Genomic DNA, 20,068 nt, shown 5'->3' with positions numbered 1-20,068 from the left:
AATTAGCCTTTTTATAATGCTATTTCATAAAAAGCACAATAAAGTACTTACGGATATCTATCCTTTGTTCAATTGGCAGAGGAACCGCTCTGGTGACAAGTTTTGAAAGGCATGTTGCTGCAAGTAGCTGAGAATAGGATGACTGTAAAAAAATTATTTTTGCAATTAACTTTCCACTAGAGCAAATGAAAGAACAGAACAAATTGTTCCAAATCCTAATGATATAGAATGCCATTTTTTCCTTTTTACTTTGGTTATTCAAAAAAATTTAATCTTGGTAAAAAAGCATATCTTGATCATCAAAATTCTAAGAGAGAAAGGTGGTAAAATATACCACCTCAAATAACTACAAGGAATCAAATAAATTAATTACTGCATCAAAGAATAATAGAGCTAGAAAATATGAGGACAAAGAGAGAGGCAGTGACTCATTGAAGCTCATAAAGCTGATCAGCAGAGAAGCAAGAATAACCAAATTTTCACGATTCAAGAATTAATCTGTCAGAACAAGCGCAAGCTTTTTAATCCATTTATAATGAATAAGCCTATATTGAGTCCCTACTTTGGGATTTTAAATTTATGACTTGAAGTTACTTAATCTCTCTAAATCTGTTTTCTTCTCTGTAAAATGAGAACAATAATACTTTTAGCACCTATAGCACAGGTTTGTTATGAAGATCAAATGAGATAGTCTCTCTCTCTTTTTAATGAAAATAAAGGTTTTTTTGAACACTATAAAAAGTATATAAAAAGTTGAGAATTATTATTAAATAATTTGCTACTAAACAAAAATGTGTTTTCATTTTAGGGATCTTTTCAGAATTATCCATTTTAACATTATGCTGACTACAGGTATATTTTCAAATGATTTACACTTTAGATAAAACTCAAGTCTTTAGAATCAAAAAAGTTATACTTTGTCTTAAGGACCTAACTCTCATGGATTTCCTGTAGATGGCTGAATTTAGTTGAATACTTTCTGGTAAAGTTTTAAAACTATAGTAAATAAAATGACTAAACTCACATTGTTACCCTTACCCATCCAAGCTCTACATATCCTTAGTCCTCACCTTATATAGGAACTTGTCTGCTGCATTTGACACTGTTGATCATCCTTTCCCTCTGGATAGTCTATCTTCTCTGGGTTTTCATGACATAATTTCTTCCCAGGTATTCTCCTACCTTCATCTCCTTTGCTGATGATTCATCACCTATAGCACACCTCCTAACTGGGAGCATTCCCTTAGGCTAGATACTGTCCTCTCTCCACATGATATTTCTTGGTGATCTTTTCATCTCCCATCGATTACATTATAATCTCTGTGATGTTGATTTACAGACATATATTTCTGCCTCCTGAGATTCAGTCCCATGTCATCAATTGCCTACTGGACATTTCAAGAAGTCCCAGGAATATCTCAAATTCATTTTTCCAATTTTCTAAATTACCCCTCTTCCATACTTTCCTATTTATGTAGAAAGCAACACCATCCTTACAGTCATCCAGGTTCTAGACCTTGGCATTATCCACAATTCTCCATTTTCCCTCTCTCTGTAGATCCAGTCTTTCCATTTCTACTTTCACAACTAACTACTCTCTCCACTTATAGAGCTACCACCTAAATTTAAGTCCTTATTCCCTCTCATCTAGATTATTTTCAGACTGCCTTTTGGTCTCCTTTTCTCAAATCTCTCACTACTCTAGTTCATTTTACACAAAGCTACCAAGATGATTTTCCTCAAGTGTACATTCGGCCACGTTTATCTGCATGGTTTAGGGACAATGCTCTTATTCTACTGGCCAACAGGATGCATAGTGTAATATCCGAGTGTATCTTCTCATTCTTTGTTATGTTTGATTACATTGCTTGGCCTTCAATCATTTTAGGTTAATATAGCAGTCACATAAACTGCTGCCATGAAAGACTAAGATGAAGCCAGCCATATAGTGAAAAAATAAAATAAAAAGATTGTTTGTACTGTGGAGCAGCATCTTTCCTGTGTATGGGGACCCTCGTAGATATACTACTTACCATTACTTAAAAATTTTATTTTGGAAATCGTCTGTTTTACCAGAACTCCTTCCTCAAATCTGAACATTATTTATTAATGTTTCTGTTTTATTGTTTAACTAGTCTTTTTAACATTTTAAAGCAGTTAAAAGTAAGCTGGATTCCTCTTCTCAAAAAAAAATGCTGGTTGTCATTTACCTTTCTAATAAAGGATAGGCATTATAACCCTTCCAGCTCTTGATCTATGATATTAAGACCTTAAGTGTCTGAATTCAGCCACGTTCTCACTCAAATTCTTGCCTTAAATTTTCCTAGGTTCTTCCTTTCTCACTCAAGAATTCTATGGTAACACATTAAGTGTTATTACCCATCATTTTTGTGTTATCTGTAGTTTGAACCTATTATAACTTGTAATTGGCAGTAGACATATTTTTTTAAATAAGCTCATTCATATATGTAAAATATACTTACTGTTCCTTGTTCTAATAAAAGCTGACACTTGCTGAGACAATCTGGACTGTCAATAAGTTCCAGTAGAGCTTTCTCAGCCTGTATTCGTTGTGAAAGATCAGTCCCTATGTAAAGCTGATTACATAATGTTTCCAGTTCATTCAAACTCTGAAGAAAAAAGAAAATGTTCAATTAGACTGCTTACTTGCAATATTCATTAAACTCTTAATAAAAATCATATGAATATAGTAATGACAAACAAGCAATGGGAATATCAAGATACCTCTAATTCATATTATCTCTCAAATTTCTAGCACTTGTTTGTCCTGCTATATAAGAATCATCATCATCATCACCCCACTGATAATACTGAACTTATTAAAAGAAATTTGACAGGGTCCTAGATTTAGCACTAGAAGGGACTTCAGAGGTTATCTAGTCCAATCCACCACTTTTTTAGATGAAGAAATTAACATATTTTGAAGAAACTGACATTTATTTTGTTTATAAAATAGCCTTATCTGAATCAAGAGGGTACAGGAATACAGTTTGAAATAGGTAGATTCTGTCAAAGTAGGAGTAGGTTGACTCCAACATATAGTTAGCCTGGCTAAATTTAGAAAGGTGCAAGGTTAGCTGTAAGCTAGTATCAATCATTTCAGCCACAACAACTTATAAAGACCATTTACTTAACTCATGTAGGTTGTGAACTGTGAAGTTGAAGTATACACACACACACACACACACACACACACACACACACACACACACAAATCGTAAACTCATTGAAATATTTCGAAGCTTAATAAGAACTGTGAAAAAACAAGGACAATTGAACTGCTTTCTTGCTGAGGTAAATCTCAGAGGTAATTTTTCTTACCTAATGTTTTGGTGGAGGCTTGAAATGAATAGGTGATGTTAAAGGAATCACTTATTATTAACCAAATGAAACATGCTACAGTCCCCAAATGGTTCGAGACCGTTTGGATAGGATAAAATATGACTGTAGACAGCATTTTAAACAGGCAGTAAGAAACATAAATAGGAGCCAAAAGCTCCATTAACTTAATAGGATAAGAGAAAGTCACCAACAATATCAGCTGACATGCTGCTTTTTTTTTCTTTATTGACTGATCAAATTTGAATAACTTAGGTCTGTTCTGATTGGTCAAAATTGGTTGACAAGACTTGAGGCCATAAAAAAATTACATTTTTCCAAACCAAATTTAAATCATTAACTAAAGGAATGTAGAGAAAAAAAATGTTCTAAACTTGTTTCTTTCAAGAGTCAAGGAGAAATTTATGCAACATTAAGACAAAAGGAAGGAAGAAAATGATATTCTCTCATTGTAGTAGTAACAATTTAATATTCATGAGATATACTAAGTAAAGCTGTTTAGAGAAGAGAACTGGCTTGAACAGAGGGATATTTAATAGAACAAAACAAATGAAAACCACTAAAGACTTAAAGTAAGGTTTAAACAATCTTAGAAAATATTTATTAAAAATCCATCTATAAAAGTGATTGGTACATGGTAAAGAAAAAAGCCACCAGACCCAAGATTCAATTATTATCTCTATACAGATAACAAACAAATCCATTTGCCCATCCTTACCTTACTCACTTGTTTTAGTCCTGTGCCCACCCTGTCTATCTTGAATCTGGTGTCCTCCAAGCATGATATATAGTTAAAAAGCACTGGCTCTGGAGTCAGAGAATCTGGGTACAAATTCACCTCTGATGCTTACTACTAATACTAATCATGGGCAAGTCACTAAGTTTTTTCAGCAAAAGATGTTGTGAAGGTTGAAAAGGCAAGATTTGGTGGCTGAACACTTATGTAAGATGAAGGAGAATGAGAAGTCTAGGATAATAATGCCAAGGGAACAGACTTCAAAGTCTGGAAGGATGGTAGAACCTTTAACAGAAGTAGAAAAATCTGGAAGAAAGGGTTTTGCTGTGGGCGGGGGTGAGGTGGGGAGGGGAGGATGGCTAATCAATTAAGTTTTAGACATGTTAAGATTAAGATGTCTCCAGGATTGATGTGAAATTTCCTATAGGCAATTGGTGATGTGGAGTTGAAGTTCAGGGAAGGAACAGGAGCTGGAGATTAGCTAGATAGACAGACAGACATATCTGTGAACCATCTGTATAGAGTTGATAGGAAAACCCATGGGAGCTGATAAGGTCAATGAGAGAGCATAGAGGAAGAAAGGGGCTTAGCAGAGAACTCTGGGTAGTACTCATAATTCGGAACTACAGTACTGAATAATTTTGCAGATTACTTTATCCTCTTTCTTTTCCCCACCAAAATATAATCTGTTATATGGATTGGCTGTCTGGGAGGATATAGGAGGAAGACTGGGAGAAATTAAGTACAATCCTTCCCGATACTTCTAGTTCTACAGTCTGGGACCAATTGGAACAAGTTCAATTCAACACACATATATTAAGTAACTAATATGTAATAAGTGCTGACCTAGATGCTAGGGTTACAAAGACAAAAAAGAAAAAGTATTTCCTCAAGAAATTTACTCTCAACACTGTAACTGATATATTGTGGCACAATCAAACGTAATGGACTTCTCTACTAGCAGCAATGCAATGATCCAGGATTTTTTTTTTAAACCCTTACCCTTCCCTCTTGGAATCACTGTGTACTGGGTCAAACATTTGGTATATCCTTTGGAAAATCATAGCATTTCTAAGAATTATTCTCTACATCTCTGAGATGGAAATAAATATCCTTCATATGGTTGTTTTGTACAAAATGCTTTTGAAAGTGCTATACAAACGTAACCCTTATTTTGATCCTCTTATTCCACATCTCAGCCCTCACCAAAAACCAGATTCCAAGTCTCATACTAAACCTTGTCAAAATCACAAGACATTTTTTCACCTTTAGGACTTCCAATTTGATAATACTTCTTTATTCCACCATTTACTTACCTTCTGTTTTACCCACCCCCCAGTGAAGCTACTTTGACCTCAATGATGACTCTAATTTAGCCCTTCTGAATTTACCCAGACTATTATGGCCCTCTTTGTTTCATCAGCTTCCTTATCTTCCATGTTAAGTGCTCTTATAACCACTCTTGCCTCCCCAACTTTCTGTGGAGTCTCAATTCTGGATCAGTACAATATCTAGCAGTATTTTACTCCAGTGGTGACTGGTAAAAAAAAAAAAAAGACAATAAAACACGAAGAACTCTTCTGCTTCAAACTTAGCCAAACTTCAAACTTATGAATTTGATGCTGTCTCGACTTTATTCTTTAAGCAATGAGGATCTAGTGTGGGCAAGTGACATGATCAAAACTATGCTTTAGCAAAATTAGTAAAAGGTAGTTTTTGCTGAATGACTGTAGATCAGTTAGGAACCTGTTGCAATAATTCAAGAAAAGTTAATAAGGGCTTTAACTAAGATGGTAGCAGTGATAATAATAAGGATGGGACAAATGACAGAGATGTCCCTAAGGTAGAATACAGAGGAATTGAATACTGACTAAGTGGAACCAAGGGAGGGATAGGAACTGAAGATGCCTCCTTAGGTTCTGAGCTTGGGTGACTGAGAACATGATGTCATTGACAGAGCCAGGGAAGTCTGAAAGTAAAAAAAAGATGTTGAGTTTGGTTTTTGACATAATGAGTTTGAAAATGTTGATCAGACAGGCATATGCATAATATGTGGATGTGGAGTTTAAAAATAAGATCTGGACAGGAGATACACATTTGGGAGTTAGCCCTATACAGATTAAGATCATGGGAACAGAGGCAATTCTCAAAACCAAGCTTTCTCTTAAACCTCTTCTTCAGACTTAATACCTCTCTGTGATCTAAGTGGTTAGGATTTACAGAGTATTTTCATCAAAAGAATGTTGTTGGGATTACCCATTAGGGTTCAAAATGCTTAAGCAACTAGAGACTGAGAGCTAAAAAGGGATACTGGAGAGCTAGTCCAGTTCCTTCAAGTTACACATAAAGAAAATAAAATCAACTCTTTATGACTAAATCTCAGCTCCTCACTCCAGCCTTGGAATCACAAATTGCATATTAGGATGATGTTAGGAGACACATCTAGTTCAATCCTCTCTCATTTTACAAACTAGGAGAATGAGGCACAGATGGGTTACATTACTTGTCTTGAGGTCACACACATGTATTTAGTAGCAGAGCTTAGGTACAAATCTAAGGTCCGAGGTCAAATTTTGCGCTTTGTCCAACAAACCAAACCATGCAAAAAGGGTCTGTTTGGCCAGCTCAAACAGACCCTTCCTTCTTCACATACTTCCCTTTTTTTTTCCTCCCACCTCCCCTTTCAGAAAAACAAACAAAAATCCCTCACTCTCACTCAGGAGCCTGATAGACGTACAAGTGGAGCCAAAAGGTCCAGTCCCCAGTGCCCCAACCTTGAAGCGCTCCTCCCCCGTGTCCTAGTGCCCCCTGCTGTCCCACCCTGCTAGACCAGCTCCTTTCCATCGGTCAAGGTTTCGTGCTCAGCCCCGCCTCCCTGGGGACGGGGAACTGGGAGGTGGAGGGCTAGAGGAAGGGATGGAGGAGGAAGGGGCTGGGGGCCAGGATGGCGGAGAGACTACGACCACGACAGAGCCCCGGGCGGGGCTGAGAGCAGAACTGGCCCCATCCCCGCTTCCTCCCCGAGGGCGGGCGTGGGAGGATGGGGGTCACCAGCCCACGGAAGGGCAGGGAGGAGAAGGGGTAAGGGGAGGTTTGAGACAAGGAGGGGTACACCCGGCCCCAGCCGCGGCTGCGCCCTCGGGAACTGGTCCTTGCCCGGTTCCAGCCGTTACCAGCAACCTCCCCTCCCCCGGGAGCCTGAGCCCCGCGGCCGCGGCGGAGCGCGCACTGACCTGAAAGTGCAGCGCCATCTTCCCGAGAGGCGGCGCCCGCCTGTCCCGGAGAGCAGATGGAGGCGGGGCAGGGAGGGGAGGGGGCGTGGCGTAGCTGGGACGGCTCGGGCCGGATCTAGAGATCGAGACACTGAGAGACACCGAGAGGCTCAGATAGAGAGAAAGGTGTTGGCAGGGAGCGGAAAGAGGATGGGGGGTGCGACTCTTGGCTGGACTCAGAGACCTAGGAGGGGAGGGACCTAGTAGAGCGAGCGAAGGGAGCGGGACTCGGGGGTGGGGCCACCGCTAAAGTTCTCCTCTTGGCCTGTCCCACTCCGGCCGCAGGGTGGCGCTCGCTAGCTCGCTAGCTCGTGCAGTTCTGGGTGGGAGTGGGGGCGGAGCGCAACTTCTCTGGCTGACAAGAGACCGTCGTGAGGGGTTTCCAAACTCAGCTGCTGTCCAGCTTTCTGCCACTTTCTAGCTACTGGGGTCCAACTACAATCCCCGGCTGCTACCACATGGTTTCCTTCAAGATCTCGGCCTTGTTTGTTTCATAGACCCCACCTTGGGCCGACTAAGGGAAGCCTTTGGGCTTCCTCCCAGAACCAGGCTTTTAAATGCAAAAAACAAAACCCAGATAAGGTAACCCGCTTGAGCAGGTTCAATTAGCAAAAAAAAAAAAAAAAAATCCCAAAGCCACCCTCTTCCGTTAAGACCTTTTTGTTTTCTGTCCTACTTCTGCTTGGGCTCCCACCCCGCCCCCAACAATGGCAAATTTAGACTTGCCAAGAAAAATTACCCAATGATTTAAAATGTTTTGTTTTTCAAGAGTGAAATGAGCTTCATTGGGAAGTAGTGAGCTCTCCCCACTGGAGGTCTGTCTTTGTGCCTAGTCTGGATGGCCACCTGTCAGGACTTGGAACTTGGAGGTGCTTATTCATGTAAAGGTTGGACTAGACACCTTTGAAGTTCCTTCCAACTGTGGGATGGTGAAATTTCAACCATGATTTCAAAACTAGGCGAATGTCCTTTCCAGAAACTGCTTCTCTCCTCCTTGTGCACTCCTCACCAAGATCTCTCAGCCCTGACTGCCCAGAAGGACAGGCATGACCTAGGATTCTGTCCACATCTGTCCTGTCCTAAATGAAGGACTCTGGTGAAGCCGAGTCAATTTGAGTGGCTAGGCCACCTTGAAATGTACCACTGGGCTTTCCAGGGCACTCAAAAAGAGAATAATTTTGTTTTCTTCCTTTAAAAAAAGTTGAGTACCTTTTTTAGGTTTCAGTGTTCAATCAGATATATTCACTAGAATTCAATTTCCCTTTTGACCTATAAAAAGTGAACCTGATTCAAAATCTTTTTTTTAATCAATTAATAGTATTTCAGATGGAATTATGTCACTACAGCAATAGAAATTAATACAAAGATTAGAAAAGGTGCTTCGGGACTTTGAATAATTCATTCTTGTTATAAAACTCAATTAAAGGTTGGGTTTCCTGAGCCCTTAGCAATGGCAAAAGTATTTTAATTTCTTGCAGCCTTCCACTTTAAAAAGGCATATGGTTCATTAGGCTCAGAAATCTTGTTGGGGGGCAAGAGAATTTGGAAGTCTGGATTTGTTCATTTGAGTTTTGTGTAACCTTAGTCAAGTCTCCTAGTTCTCTGGCTATTTGTAAGATTGGGGAGGGAGAATATTTTAGATAAATCATTTCCAAAAAATTGCAAAAAATAATATAAAATGGGTACAAATTGTTTTGCTACCATATGTGCTGTGTTAAATACTATTTCAAAATTAATGGAATGACAATTCTTATCATGCAAATTCTCAGTTATTCAGGGTTTCATCCAATTCATGTATTTATCACCTAACTAGACTTTTCTCATTCCTGTATCTTCTCTAGTTTTAAGAATTTTAGAACTGCTAATAGATTAGTTGTTTGGGTAAGGTTCTTTGCATGTACTCTGAAATCCAAAAGTCTCTATTCTGGGCAATATAAAGCAAAATGCTCATTTCCACTAGTATCTGATAGGTATATATGGCGTAGAAAATCCTATATTAGCATATTTAACAGTTTCAGGAAACATCAATATGGATTCTTGAATTTATACATATATATATATATATGAATTGTAGCAAGACTATAATATTATATTCAGTTTAAAGAGTCCAGCAGAGGGCAGGAAGGGTAGAGCAATGAGTAGAGCTCATGCAACTTCAGTAACTTACCTATAATTGAATTTATTCTTTCAATCCCTTAAATATCTTAATATGTTTTGAAATATGTAAAGTAAATAGATGGATGTTCTTAATGCCTACATTTGAACATGATAAAAATTAAATTATTTGGTTTGCTTAGTTAAATGACATATTATTTACATATGACCTTCAAATCTTAATGAACAATTATTGATTGTGTGAGGAAAAGTAGCAATTCTATGGTATAAAGTCATGAATGATTAAAACTGCAGTCATAGGACAGTTATACACCGTTATGTTCACTGCAAAAAAAAGTCAGTATAAATAACATTAGGAGGGAAATCCTTCTCTAATGCCTCAATATGAGATGGAAGAGATCCTTATATCTAAAGGGCAGGACCTAACAGACTAGAAGGCCTATAAGTATGGAATCCTGTCTGCTTGTATATTTTCAGCCACCCTATGATTAGTTCAACTAAGTTCAGAGAAGTTCATGACTAGAAGTTTGACCACAAGGCAATGAACTTTTTCAACTACTGTAAAAACTCATGAATATTATCTATTAAGGCACAGAGGGCTTCCAATCTGTGGATGAGGGAATATAACATCTATATTTATGTTAAGTATGCATATATGTATACATTGATGTACACCTGAGAAATGGAATCCAGTTGGAAAAAACAAACTGAAATCGACTAAGTGACCTGAAATAGAAATGAAAACATTAATATATACAAAGGACAGAGAATCAAGCTAAAGAAAAAGAATAAGTCATAGGCATATTTTATTTCTATGATTGCTTCTCAGAAATAGGTCATATCTAAATATCAACTATTTCCTTCTAAATTATTTCCATAAAAGATACTTGGGAATTAAAAGAGGGAACAGTCATTTTTAGTTATTTTTTAAAATAAAATTCATTTAGATTAAAACTTAAAGGAGGTCACTTGTATAATATTGCTTCTAACAAGTAAAGATCCTCTGATTTTTTTTCATCCGTGCATTACTGTTTCGTCTCATACCTCTGAATTTTCTTCTTTGGGGAGAAAAAAAAATGCTTGAAATAAAGTATAAAGGTGCTAAGGCAATCCTTTAATAAATGCTTCAAGGACTGAATAGCCAGCCAAAAATTCAACTTTATTTTCTCTTTTTTCTAAGTGAGAGTTGTGACACTAGGGATAATGATAGGGAAGATTTAAATATCAATGTCTATGTTATTCAATTTCTATTCAAAAAATATAGTTTATTTGATAGTGAAAAGTGGACTCAGGTCATTTACAAGCAGGCTACTAGTTATAAAATTATATATGTATGTATATATATTTAGGATTAGCATGTTGAACATCCGGTTATGAATTATAGAATCATATATTTAGAGGAGGAAACAACCTTAGAAGCCATTATCCCATATTTTACAGATAAGAAAAACTGAAAAATGACTTGCCCAAGATCATACAGGTACTAAGTGAGAAATGTAGAATGTGACCTGAAGTCCTATGTGAAATTGTAGTCTCCTTAAGCATAGAAACGTTGACTTCAATTTCTTTATTTTGCTCATGACACTTAAAAATATTGGATATTTAATGAGGTGCTTAGTCATGTTTAGTCTCACTTTTCTTACCTCTAATATGGATTAAAGAGATGCTTAGCTGTCATCTAAATTCATAGAATGCAAAAATGAGGGGAGATTGACTCATAAAAGACTATAAAAATTTTAGCAGGTCTAGAAGTGATTATTTTTTAATTTCTTACAGGAAATCATACTTTATTATATGCAAAGGTAAATCTAATGATACAGAGGAAAATACAATGGCCTAGGAAACAGGAGATTTGAGTTCTAGTCCCAAGTCTTCCATGAAAAACCAGTGTGACCTTGAGCAAACTCATTCCCCTTCTGTATTTTACCTTCTGTTGTAGAATCAATACTGTGTATTGGTTCCAAGGCAGAAGAGTATAAGAGGTAGGCGATGGGAGTCAAGTGACTTGTTCAGGGTCACACAGCAAGGACATGTCTGAGGCCACATTTGAACCTAGGACTTCCTGTCTCTGTGCCTGGCTCTCCAGAGCTACCTAACTGCCCTCTATCTTCATTTTTAAAATGAAAAGATTGTACTCAGTGGCCAAAATACCATTCCCCTAATCTTCAAAGTTTCTTTCATATATACCATTCTTCTAACTGTTTATAATTGAGATTAGTAACGCAATTTCTATTTTCAGATCAATTTGTTTTCTTCTTCATAGTCTCCAGATTCATATTCTTCCTTTTCTCCAGAATCATAGTAGTTTCCAGGATCTGTGTTGAGATTTCTAATTCTGTTTCTTGTAGAGATTTGATGTCTAGATGAAGAACCTATACAGGCAACAGATTAGAATCTTCATAAGTGAAATAATAAAATTGGTAACAAAAATATTTGAAATCATCCTCCTGGTGAATAGAACTCTGAATGACATTAGAGAGCTTTATTTCCCCCTTTTCATACAATAAATAGAAGTGGTCTGTAGACACCTAAAATTCAGATCACCTATGATCACCTATCCCAAATAAGTTTCAGTAGTCAAATAACAAATATAATCCACAGATATGTGCTAAAGATCTCTATAGGGGTATAAATAACATAATAATGGGGTTGGTATTATATCAGAAATAGTAGAGTATGCACAGTCCAAACAACTTCCATGCCAGAGTTGATTTATTTCCATTTAAGATATAAGAAATAAAGACATAGTGAAAGAATATTTATACTCCTCACTGTCAAATTAATGTTACACATATTCTGTTTTAGAATTCCTTGAAAAGTTGCAAATGATTATCAAATTTTACCTACTAATTAATAGGTAATATTTTGCCCATTTGACCAGAAAAATCTAAGAATCAAAACAACAGATACTTTTTGGGCACCTACTCTTGTTCAAGACAAAGTGTTTTGAAGGATATGTATGTGTGTGCCAAGTTCCTTCCTATAAAGTTTACCATCTCATTAAGAAAAGTTCATTATTCATATTCTGTATAATATGAAGTTTTCACAAGGAAGTCTATATTTAATTATTAAATAAAAGAGAAAGTAAATATCATATGAGTTCATAGGTAAAGAGATCATTTTGGACCTGAGTGGTGTGGGAAGATTTTGTGGAAGAGGAAGGAACTGAGCTGAGTCTTGAATTTGCAGGTTTTAATAAGCTGTCAAGTGAGTAGGAGAGAGAGATTTTAATCTTGGGGGATGTTATAAATGCAAAGTAGAAGTTTTAGGGGGCAGTGAAAAAATTAGTTTAGTCAGAAAAGGGAGTATAAAATGTTAGATATGGTTAGGAAGATAATTTAGGTCTAGATTGTAGAGTACATTGACTATAATTTAAGGACATATCACTGAAGTTCATCAATTCTGTTGGTGATAGAGAGCCAAAGATAGTTTTTGAGTAGTAAAGTGATACGATAAATGTGTAAGATTAATCTGGCAGTGGTGTGTGGCATGGATAGAAGCACTTTTCTAGGTATGGAGATGAGTTAGAATACTTCCACAGTAATCCAGGTAAAAAGTGATTAGAGTCTAAAATACAGGAATCAATGATGAGAGAAAAATGGTACAAGATACATTTCAAATCCAGTTTGGATCCTATCAGTATAAGATGGGATATACTTTTAAAAAATCATGGAGTCCAAATATCATAAGATTTCTTTTAAAAGTTTGTCTCTTTTAAAAAGGTTATTTACCAGGATTGATCACTTTTAGTCTGGCGGATGCATAAGTTGTGCCATATTTGTTTCTGGTATGGCAAATATAAACACCTTCATCTGATTTCCTGATCCCTTGAATTTGTAGCCATGCTGTCATGCCATGTTTCTGAGGTCCACCTCTTACCTGTTAGGAGATATTTTTAACAGTTCAGTGAATAAATAGATAGATGCGTAAATGTATCCATCAGAATAGTCAATAATGTTAGAAGACATGTACAATAGCTACTATTCCAAACACTATAATCCAAAGATAAATAATAAAATCATTTGTAGCTTCAAAAAATTTCCATTTTATTGGGAGGATATAATATGTAGGTAGACACAGGCATTTGATATAAGGTAGGGGGAGAAGGGAACAACAGATTTAAAATGTTGTAGGAATATTTGAAGGGGAGAATTAGAATAGCTAAGTGAATCCGAGAAGTCTCCATTAAGCAGGTGGCACCTACCTTTGAAAGAAGAGAGAATCTGAAATGTAGAAATGAGGAGGAAGTGCATTCCAGGAAGATCTGTGCATGCATAAAGGTGGGAATGACATGTCAAATTCAGGGATCCAGTGGTAGTCCCCTTCTAGTTGGAATATAGAGATTTTAGAAGGAAAACATATAATAAGGATATATAGATTGAAGACAGATTATATGGGGCCTTAAAAGCCAGGCTTAGTTGTTTGTATTTTATTCTCCAAGCAATAGAGAACAACTGGATTCATGTTTTTATTGTTTTTTCTTTAAATAGGGCTGTGAAAGGGGTCAAAACTGTGTCTTAAGAAGATTGTGTTGGCAGTTGTTTTCAGAAAGGCCAAATCGTCTAGGTGAGGGTGGTAATAGTAATGAATGAAAAGGAGATCCCTTGACTCAGCTTTTTTGATACAAGACTTAGAATGTGATGACATCCAATGAAATGCCTAAAAAGTATATCAAGATTTGGGTTTTTTTAAGGACTATTTATCACATTTCATGTTTCTGTTCCATAACTGTTCGAATAGGCTTCTAATGAAACAAATTTGTTGGACAGTGGTTGATTTTGGAAAGTTGTTACAAGTTTTGCTCTGAGGATCTTGTCCTTGGTTTCAGTGGGCAAGATTTAGAGTTTAGGAGCAATAGTATTTATTTAATTTCCTTTATTATTCTAGAGATCAAGAAACCATGTCTCATATAATATGACATGACATTGTGGTAGCTTCAGAGATTTCTATGTGAAGCTTAGGGAAGTACAGGTTGTGGAACTGACTTTAAATCCAGTGTGAGAATTGGTCTTTATATAATATCATTGTCCTACAGTCTCTTTCAAAGTCTATTCTTTCAAATCAAGTTCGATGAGGCAGTGGATTTGGAATCAGAGTTTCAAATCCTAGCTCTTTCCACTTAGCACCTATGGGATCTTGGACACTGAAGCTCTTCAAGACCTTAGTTTCCTGATTTGTAAACGGGGAAATTAGACTAAGCTTCCTTCTAATTCTAAACTTCTCATCCTATGATTATATTACCTAAGTCTTTCCTTTAGGAAACTTCTATAATGATAATGACTTAGAAGTACAGTGACAATGGTTATAATAGCTTGTAATGTGCATCTTTTTTTTTTTATCCTATGGTCAATCTACTGGGCAATTATTGTCTTCTGGATTGGTCTGTGTTATATATAGATATATATTTTTTAAATCAGTGTTGTATTATGAAAAGAATATCAATTTTAGAGCTAGAAAAACCATACTCTATACCAGAACTTAATGTTTATTAGCTGTGTGATAGTGGTCTTTAACTTCTAAGCCTGAATTCCCTTATCTGTAAAATAGAGATAATACTTCTATTACTTCACAAGGTTGCTGTGAGGAAATTACTTTGTAAATTTTAAAATACTAATAGCAGAAATGTGAGTCACTATTAATGCATCAAATAACTTTTTTCATAATGTAATTAATGTAATTTTAATATTTGTTGAATAACTACAGTGTACATGCTACTGTGCTAAGCTCTAGCTTGTACCTGAATCGAAATATGTGCATCATCCCCAGGAAGAAAAATTTTGTTTCCTTTTTTCTTCCATTCCAGGTGCGGTATTGGATAGGCTGAAACTTCACATCTAAAAATGATGTCATTTCCCATAAAGTTCTCAGTATCCTCAGGTGCCAGAGAAATAACAGGAGCTAAGGGGGGGGGGGAACATTTTAAAAAGTTATAAACTTGCCAAAAATTTCACTGGCATCTAAAAATCATTTAAAAAGTTGTTTTCCATGTAAGAAAACATTTGATAAAGTTTATAATTTACATTAAATTGTAATAACTTAAAAATTATAAATACTGTAACGTTTTTTAGGATACATAATAAATCTTTAGCTACTAGCTTTACAAAAATGCAACTGTGGAATTTAAATAATGTGAAGATTTATTCATAAAATGGAAGGAAACTTCAGTGTCAATACCTACTCAAAGAGAAATAACATTTGTTTCTTTATGTATCATTTAGGATTGTAAAGGACTTTATAGAGTTTTCCAAAAACTGATGAAAACAAGAGATACAAATCATCATGTAATAATAATAATGCTTTACATTTGCATATCACTTTAAGGCAAAAGAAAAAGAAAGCTTTTCCACTTGCGGTATCTTTTTGATCCTCACAAGTTTGTTGTGGGGAGTAGGTAGGGCAAATGTTATTGCCCATTTCTCAGATAAGGAAACTGAAGTTAAGTGACTTGACAAAGGTCATAAGTGATAGAATTTTAACCTCCCCCATATTGCAGGACAGAAAAGAGAATGAAGAAAAGACAATGATTCTAAGACTATGTAAGGGTGAAGTGATTAAGTTTACTCAATTCTCTTCCACTAATATTCAGTTAATCAATCTGATAGGCCTTAGATTAAGTGTAGAAAAGTCCTTTGAACTGTAATGATGATGCACAAGAACTGGTAGTTAAGGAAAATACCACCCAGGATTCTTCTACAAATTACTAAAATAGTTAGAACCAGGTTAGAGTGAATATGGTATTCTAGAGACCAAACCTTCTAGTAGAGAAAGAGAGGTTTCGGCTTAGGCCTTTGTTAGATCCCTTTCCTTCCCCACCAGCTTTGGGCCAGAGGAGCACCATGCCAACTTCTAATGGTATTGAAGATTTGGGATTTTCCACTTTCACATCAATGGCTTCCAAATATCCCCAAATCAATGGATGATACTATCTATGAGAACCAATGACTAAGATTCACCATACTTAATGTTAACTTCTTGAATACCCTACCAGGGGAAGATAATTAGTTCCAGGACTCAGAGTTACCCCTTTGCTACAAGTATTTAAGTATTTTCTACAAGTATACAAGAGGAACCTGGCCTCTCTTGGATTCTCTATGTATTTATGGAAGAGAGTCACAGACTTAGAGCAGTGATGGCAAACCTATGGCATGGGTGCCAAAGATGGCATGCAGAGTGCTCTCTGTGGGCACTTGGCCACCCTCCCTCCCCACCCCCACAGTTCATTACAAGAAAAGAATAGGGACTCCCCTCTTCTCCCCTCCCCCTCTTGACCCTGCCTGATGACATTTTTTCACATCCCCTACTCCTGTGCCCACCAGCCAATGGGAGCACACAGGGGGTAAGGTGGGCGGCTCACAGGCTGCAGAATTAGAGGAGAGTGGGGCACTTGGGCCACTCCCCTTCCTCTCTCTATACTCACTGAGGACATTCCTCACTTCACCCAACTCTCTGCCCAGCAGCCCAATGGGAGTGCTTTCTCCCTCCCCTGTGTGGGGTAAAGAGGGGTAAGGAGTACCCAGCATGTGTGAGGGACACAGTGCATGGTCTCTGGGTAGAGTGGACACAGTATTTGGTCTGGATGAGAGGAATGGAGCTGGCACTCCATCTCTAAAAGGTTTGCCATTACTGACTTAGGGGGATGTTTGTTACAATACCACCGTAATAAATGTCCTCTTCTAGAAGCTATTTGAAACTAATTCATTAAATTGATTCTCCATCTTGGGGGGGGGAAGCACACTAGTGGAACTAAAGCCTATGTCATTAAAGGAATGGCTTCTCAAGTGTACTCCTAAAACCCTGAAGGGAGAATGTAGCCAAACTCTAAGGAATTGTCAATGGGAATGAGGTCAGATAAGGATTCCTGAGAGCATACTTATCTGTAGTGATGCTAAGAGCCTTTTATGTCAGACTATGTTAAAAAGAAAAAGTGAGTCTTCTAGGCCAGTGGTTTCAAAATTTCTTTGATCATATACCACTTAAGTAAAATAACTTCTGATGCACCCCCAATATAGAATTTTATTTATGGATAAAGAACATAATATCATATTTGGTACCAGTAATGTATAGGTATATATAATGTACCCTCATAAAAGAAAAGTTTAAAAGAATTAAATGAAGAGATAATATTTTGAAAAGAACATTTTGCTTAATAATACAAAAGCTTATTTGCTCTCATTAAAATAGTAAATGAAAACAATATGATTATGTTTCATTTTTAATATCTTGATTTAACACTTCCATATTCCATTTGATTACATAGCACCAACTTTGGAAACCACTATTTTAGGGAATTCGATCATCTACATGTTAAAACTAGCTTTGTAATTTTGTATTCTCATAATAGGTCCAAATCTGAAACAGTTCTGAAGTATTATTAGAGAACAATGAGGCAAGATAGTGTCAATTACTTTTTCCAGAAGTTTAAGTGAGATATAAGATGAAAGCTTGAGAGGGTAGCAAAGTCAAGAAAAGGTCTTTTTTAAAGTATGATTTCTAGACAAAAGAGAAAGTGGGGGAAGAGTGTGGACTAGGGGGAAGCGAGAGAGGGGGAGAGAGAGCGGGAAAGAGTGTGAATTTTAAAAGTCTCCATCTTGGTCTAGCACCCAAAAAAAATTGTGCACACCCACACTACACGGGCATGTGCTAGTCAATGACAAATCAGAAATAACTAACTGCCCACCTGGGCTGTCCTAAGCCAAGCTAGAGCCAACCATTGGCATTTGTGAGACACAGGAAGTGAGGTAGGGAACAGCCTCTGGAATTCGCTCACTTCCTGTGGAGAGAGCGGGACGGGAGTTGGTGTTAGGAGCTTGAACAGGGAGGACGCCCGCAGACAGCTTTCCTTCAGATCACTCACGTGAGTTAAGGACTGATTCTTTCCACCTGGGCCCTTTGGGCCTAGAACTCCCTCTGCCTTGGTCAGAGGTTGAGTAGCCCCTTTCCCTTTTTCTCTTCTCTCCTTCTCTCCCTCTCCTTTCCCTACTCCCAGTGTGATTAAACCTCCATAAACTTCACTCTGACTTGAGTGTTTCATTTTAGGAATTTCATAAGTAAATTCCTTGGCGGCCATTGTTCAATATTACATAAATCCTGTAGCCACACTTTAACCATTACAATATTATAACCTCTCCCAAAAGCCTAAAATTTCTACCATTACAAGAGAGAGGGAGAGAGAAAGAGAAAGAGCTAGTGTTGAGGGAAAATATTATTAGTAAAATAAGGTCCTAGAGGAGACAGGAAGTGATGAAAAAAAAAACAAGTAGAAATGTTAGTTGTGCTGAGGAATAAATCTACCTAATGGTCTATTAGAAAAAAGAATATAGGATAGATTTAACAGATTTGGAGGAGGGGAGATGAGTGAGATGATAGATGGCTTCAGAATTTTCACTAAAGTAGGAACCAAGGTTATCTGCAAAACAAAAATAATGAAGTAAGGGAGTTTAGAAATTTTGGAATGGCAGCTGTGGAGAGTATACTAAGGAGCTAATCAGCAATGAATTATGTGATGCATTGGTGATGGTCTGGTTGAAATGAGATAGCATGAATTTGTAGTAGACCTGATGAGCATGTTTTTTGTGATTTCCTCAGGCAGGGATCAGTGACTTGGGAGAAGAAGCAGAGGAAGCAGATGGTAGAGGCAGTCTAGGATTGAGGAATAATATCAGACAGAACAAAGTGAAGTAGATTTAATGGTTTCTTGAAATGGCTCATTTTGGCATCAGGATTTTGAAAGGAGAGGATGAAACCATTACAAGAGTAATGGATTGGCAAAATAGGGAAGGTTCAAGAAATCAGCGGTGCCCCAATCCTGGAACCTTCTACCTCTTCATATCTTCTGATTTTTTTCTCTTCTGTCAAGGATTAGCCCAGATTATCTCCTTGAAGCCTTCCCTAATTCTGCCCAGCTGAAAGTGATCTCTAATTTCTCAAATCTTATTTTATCTAAACTTATCCTTTGCTCATATCACATTCTAATTTGTATGATATTTATTTGTGAATAGATTGGGTTCTCTCCTTCTTGTTTTCCAACTTTGCCTAAATTGTAAACTCCTTAAGGATAGGGACTCATAGAAATTTTCATCTTTTTAGTTCTACTAGCTTATACAACATCTTGTACATAGTAAGGATTTGATAAATATTCGTTGAATTGAGTTTCTAGAATGAATGAGGACAAAGAATTTAGGGAGATTGAAGTGATATAAGAAATGGAAGAGCTAGAGATTATGCTTCAAGAAGGGAATTTCAAAATCCAGGACAGGAAATTGAAGACTTTCAAATTCAAGATAAAGCCACATAAGTGGCTGAGATAGAATGGAGATGGAGATCATTGGAGGTGATCAGAGGGATAAATTTAAAAAATCATGATGATAGGTTGGTTATCAATATGAATATTAAAATCATGACTGGTGATTGGGTGAGAAGGACCAGGTATTGACAATGTTGCGCATAGTAGATCTTTAATAAGTTGCTATTGTATAACTGAATCATTGTAATTATTTAAGGGCTGTTAAGTACTAACACTGGTCTGCTCTTGATAAGATTTTATATTCTGAAGCTGCAGTTTTCCAAAGCTAAGTGTTTTTCATTA

At 36.9% G+C, this 20,068-nt stretch overlaps 2 protein-coding genes across 4 annotated transcripts in view; both read right to left on the bottom strand.

The window, feature by feature from the left end:
- The window catches only part of RANBP17 (RAN binding protein 17), a 379,980-nt gene extending 372,411 nt beyond the window's left edge, over positions 1 to 7,569 (bottom strand). The window contains exons 1-3 of one of the 3 annotated variants that reach the window (XM_001370363.4): positions 7,330 to 7,569; positions 2,484 to 2,630; positions 52 to 142 (exon numbers count right to left, since the gene is read on the bottom strand). In XM_001370363.4, the coding sequence (XP_001370400.1) occupies positions 52 to 142; positions 2,484 to 2,630; positions 7,330 to 7,347 (256 nt within the window). In that variant the 5' untranslated portion in view covers positions 7,348 to 7,569. Of the gene's footprint in view, positions 1 to 51; positions 143 to 2,483; positions 2,631 to 5,487; positions 6,827 to 6,916; positions 7,257 to 7,329 lie in introns of those variants that run through there. The other 2 variants (XM_056811572.1, XM_007474002.3) reach the window with 2 other exon arrangements.
- Positions 7,570 to 11,718: 4,149 nt separating this feature from the next.
- KAZALD1 (Kazal type serine peptidase inhibitor domain 1) overlaps positions 11,719 to 20,068 on the bottom strand; it is a 48,876-nt gene continuing 40,526 nt past the window's right edge. Inside the window, exons 2-4 of the mRNA XM_056816718.1 lie at positions 15,221 to 15,381; positions 13,215 to 13,362; positions 11,719 to 11,855 (exon numbers count right to left, since the gene is read on the bottom strand). Coding sequence (XP_056672696.1) covers positions 11,719 to 11,855; positions 13,215 to 13,362; positions 15,221 to 15,381 — 446 coding nt within the window. The remainder of the gene's footprint in view (positions 11,856 to 13,214; positions 13,363 to 15,220; positions 15,382 to 20,068) is intronic.

This window comes from Monodelphis domestica, chromosome 1, assembly GCF_027887165.1.
Source record: "Monodelphis domestica isolate mMonDom1 chromosome 1, mMonDom1.pri, whole genome shotgun sequence".
Taxonomy (NCBI): Eukaryota; Metazoa; Chordata; class Mammalia; order Didelphimorphia; family Didelphidae; genus Monodelphis; species Monodelphis domestica.
Note: the sequence above shows the minus strand (reverse complement) of the source record. Positions and strands in the feature narration are given on the sequence as shown.